The 3409-nt window shown below is 53.4% G+C and overlaps 1 protein-coding gene across 1 annotated transcript; it reads right to left on the bottom strand.

Annotated features, from left to right (window-relative positions):
* Positions 1–215: 215 nt before the first annotated feature.
* FGF4 (fibroblast growth factor 4) lies at positions 216–2838 on the bottom strand. The gene is given in 5 exon segments (XM_088525937.1): positions 216–691; positions 2246–2348; positions 2545–2617; positions 2620–2637; positions 2640–2838. Coding segments are annotated over 5 exon segments (570 nt in total). The 3' UTR covers positions 216–514.
* Between the last annotated feature and the right edge of the window lie 571 nt (positions 2839–3409).

The raw sequence follows: 3409 nt of genomic DNA, 5'->3' as shown, positions 1-3409 counted from the left end.
GCTAGCATCAGAACTGGGGAAGGTTGAGACAGCTCATTTTCAAAGACCAAGACCTTCTTTGGGAATCACAGGGGTTTTAAAAACACACAAAGAAGAGCAAAACCACATTAACAAACAAATACTTGCACAACAATAGATGCTGTACAACACACAAACAGTGCAAAACATTGTAATATAGGAATTGAATTTCACTTGTTTTAAAACATGTAATAGCAGCACACCTGTGATAACTTAAAAACGAATTAAATAAACCACAAAGCAGAAGTTGTCTAATGCAATGAAATGAAATACCTTGGGTTGGAGGTTTGTTTTGTTTTCAGAAATTGAAAAAAAAAAAACAAGAACAAAAAACAACTATAAATAACTTTTGTGACAATATATACACATTTAAATAATTTAAATATCTTACACCTACTCTTGCATAAAACTCTCCAGTAAAAGTGCACCATGTTTCCTTTCCCCAAATGCGTTCTCTCTCTTCCCCCGTGCTGAGGTAGATCTGAAGGGAGATTTCTCAAATTCTAGGAAGAAAATGTGTCACTGTCATTGTGGGAGATACTTTATTGCCTTTCTTTGTTCTTCCATTTTTGCTCAGAGCTATGTACATCCCGGGGTAAATCCTGGATTCATAAGCATTGTAGTTGTTTGGCAGGAGAATCTCTTTGAATTTGCACTCATCATTGAAGTGGGTCTGAAATGAAAAGGAGAGAATGAGCGGGAAGGAATTTTAAACACCAGGTGTGGAAATATTCTTGCAGCCGGGTGTAGTACACGTGCTGCAGGACAGCGCGGCTGGCTCTGCCCCGGGAGCATTGAAACGATCGCACGAGCGAAGCTTCGAACAACACTGGGGACTCGAAGGATCATGCCCTTGTCCAGACCAGGCATGTACGCCAGGAAGGACACCCCGCAGCAAAGTCTACGTTCACGTTTTGACGGTGGTGACAGCACAGTGGGGCAAGGGCAGAGCTCTGGGCTGCTCTCCTGCTCCTCTCGTTTGGTCAATGCCCCTTTCCAGTTAGTGAGAAGAGGGGTAGAACACACACTGGGGCAGAGATGAATGGCAGCCTGCGCCTGTGTTCCCGTGTTAAAATGCATAGCTCCACTGATACTCGCGGGCCTGCATGAGGAGTCTGCCTCACCCCCAAAGCAGGAGCTGCCCGACTAGTGACAAGGCATCTCACTCCCAGCGACGTGGGCTCTTAGGCAAGTGCGGAGAGGGACAGGTGCTACAGGTGCAGTAGCTGCTGAGGAACAAAAGAGCTAATCTGGGCAGTTTCTGGGCAAAAGCCAAGGGGTTTTTAACTCTCAACCTGCCTGGGGATTACTTTATCCAGGACACTGGACCACCATAACACCTTGGGAAGAAATGATGCTGATCCTGCCCAGCTTGGAATTAAAGCCAAAATGCTATGTGGCAGGATTGCTGCCACAGCATAATTCTGGATACTTCAAGTCAGGAGGAAATGTGCCAGTTAGCTCTGGTATAGCTGGGCCTTTCCTCAGCTCAAGTTCCTTAAAAACATAACCAGAGTTATGAAATAGAAAAGCCATGGGTCAGGAGTGTGGAGATGAAATGATGCTGACCACAACTTATACCAAGGTGAACTCAAGAGCGGAAGGACAGCTTGAAATGGGCAAAGACCTCCACTGTTACTGTAAAACCCAAATGGGTTTTAAAAGATGCCTCTAGCTATTTGTTCCCAAGATTCAGTATAAAAGAAAGAGAGCTGTATTGTCTCCTAATAGATCTTGCCATCTTGTATGTATATGTATAAGCCTAACCCCTGAAGATGCTGAATCCTCATCAGAATGGACTCTCCAAGCAGAGTATGAACAAGGGGTGATCACTAAGCATGTGGCAGGCACCGATTTACCATATCATAAAGAATCATATAGGGGGCCTGGCTGATCACAAGTCCAAGCGTCCTCTGAGAGATGGGCAAGGGACTGCCATAAGTACCTGAAGCTGTTCATACCTCAGCATAGGGAAGATAGGGATTGTGGCTGCCATGAGAGCTTGTGATCCATGGGGACCTGCTCTGCTGGTGAGCCCACTAGGCCCGACAAGAGGCCATGGCTGAATGACTCTACTTTCTATGGGGTAGCTAAGGAAGCGCCCGGAATGCCGGGAGTGGGTTTTGCACAAGGAGCTCAGTGAGCTTAGCCTCCCTGGGCAGCGGGTGAGCTCCAGCGCTGTGCAGCCTCTCACCCCCTACCCACGCACAGCCCGGCAGCTACTTACAGATCCATAGAGTTTGCCTTTGCTGTTCATGGCCACGAAGAGTCCGCTCTTCACGCCGAATATGCTCACCACTCCTCTTTCCACGGGAGAGATCTCCAGCAGGACCTGCGGAGCAGACGCGGCAGTCAGGGCGTCGCAGTCCCTGCGGGTCCCCAGCGCAGCCCCCGCCGCGTCGCGCCCCGCGCGGCACCGCTCTCCTGCTGCCCGAGCGGCCGCTCCCGCGCAGCACCCGCCGCCTAAAACAAGGGCGAGGGCAGCCCCCCGGGCGCGCCCCGGCCCCGGCCCCGCGGCGGCGCTTACTGTATCGGTTCTCGCTGTGCACGCCCGTCGATGCGGCCGCGGGCAGCACCTGGATGTGGAAGCCGATGCCACGTTGCAGTAGAGGCGCCGCAGCGCTTGATGCCCAGCAGGTAGTCGCCGTCGCGGCGCTCGGCCGGCAGGCGCGCCACGGAGCGCGCCAGGAGCGCCGCGTCCCAGCGCCGCTGCCGCGGCCCGGCGGCCGGAGGGCGGCCCGGCGGCGGGCGGCCGCGCACCGCGCCCGGCCACAGCAGCCCCAGCAGCAGCGCCGGCAGCAGCGCCGCGGCGAGCGGCATCGCGGCGAGCCGCCCGCCCTCGCCCCGCAGCGGCCGCGGGCGAGCGGGGAAAGGGCCCCCGGCGGGCTCGGCGAGCGGGGCAGCCCCGCGCTCAGGCCGCCCACCGTGCGCGGCTGCCCCGCGCGGGCTGCATGGAGAGCAAATCCCGGGAGCGGCGGCTCCTGAACTTGATCCCCGCGGCGGGAGCCTTGTCTGAAGTGCCCGGCTTCTTGGCCAGCGGCTCAGCCATAGCGCTTCAGCCCTCGCCACGATATTTATATATCCATGTGCGTTGGTACCTATTACATCACCACCTACTGCTGCCTGCTGCAGCCCTCCGGCTTAGCCCAAAGTCAAATTATCACCCCTAGATGCTTAACAGCTCCACAGCGCCTTGAGGGGAGAGGGAGCCCGGCACTGGTGCTAAACAGGAGGGACAGCACAAACTTTTTAGAAGAAAAGGTCATATTTTGCGTTCATTGCAGCAGCTTGCCATTCTCTTCTTTCTTTCTTTCTTTCTTTCTTTCTTTCTTTCTTTCTTTCTTTCTTTCTTTCTTTCTTTCTTTCTTTCTTTCTTTCTTTCTTTCTGTCT

This window comes from Tinamus guttatus, unplaced genomic scaffold, assembly GCF_059628265.1.
Source record: "Tinamus guttatus ecotype Peru unplaced genomic scaffold, ASM5962826v1 Tinamus_guttatus_pri_ptg000240l, whole genome shotgun sequence".
NCBI lineage: Eukaryota > Metazoa > Chordata > Aves > Tinamiformes > Tinamidae > Tinamus > Tinamus guttatus.
The sequence above is the reverse complement of the archived record's forward strand: the minus strand, read 5'-3'. Positions and strand labels throughout refer to the sequence as shown.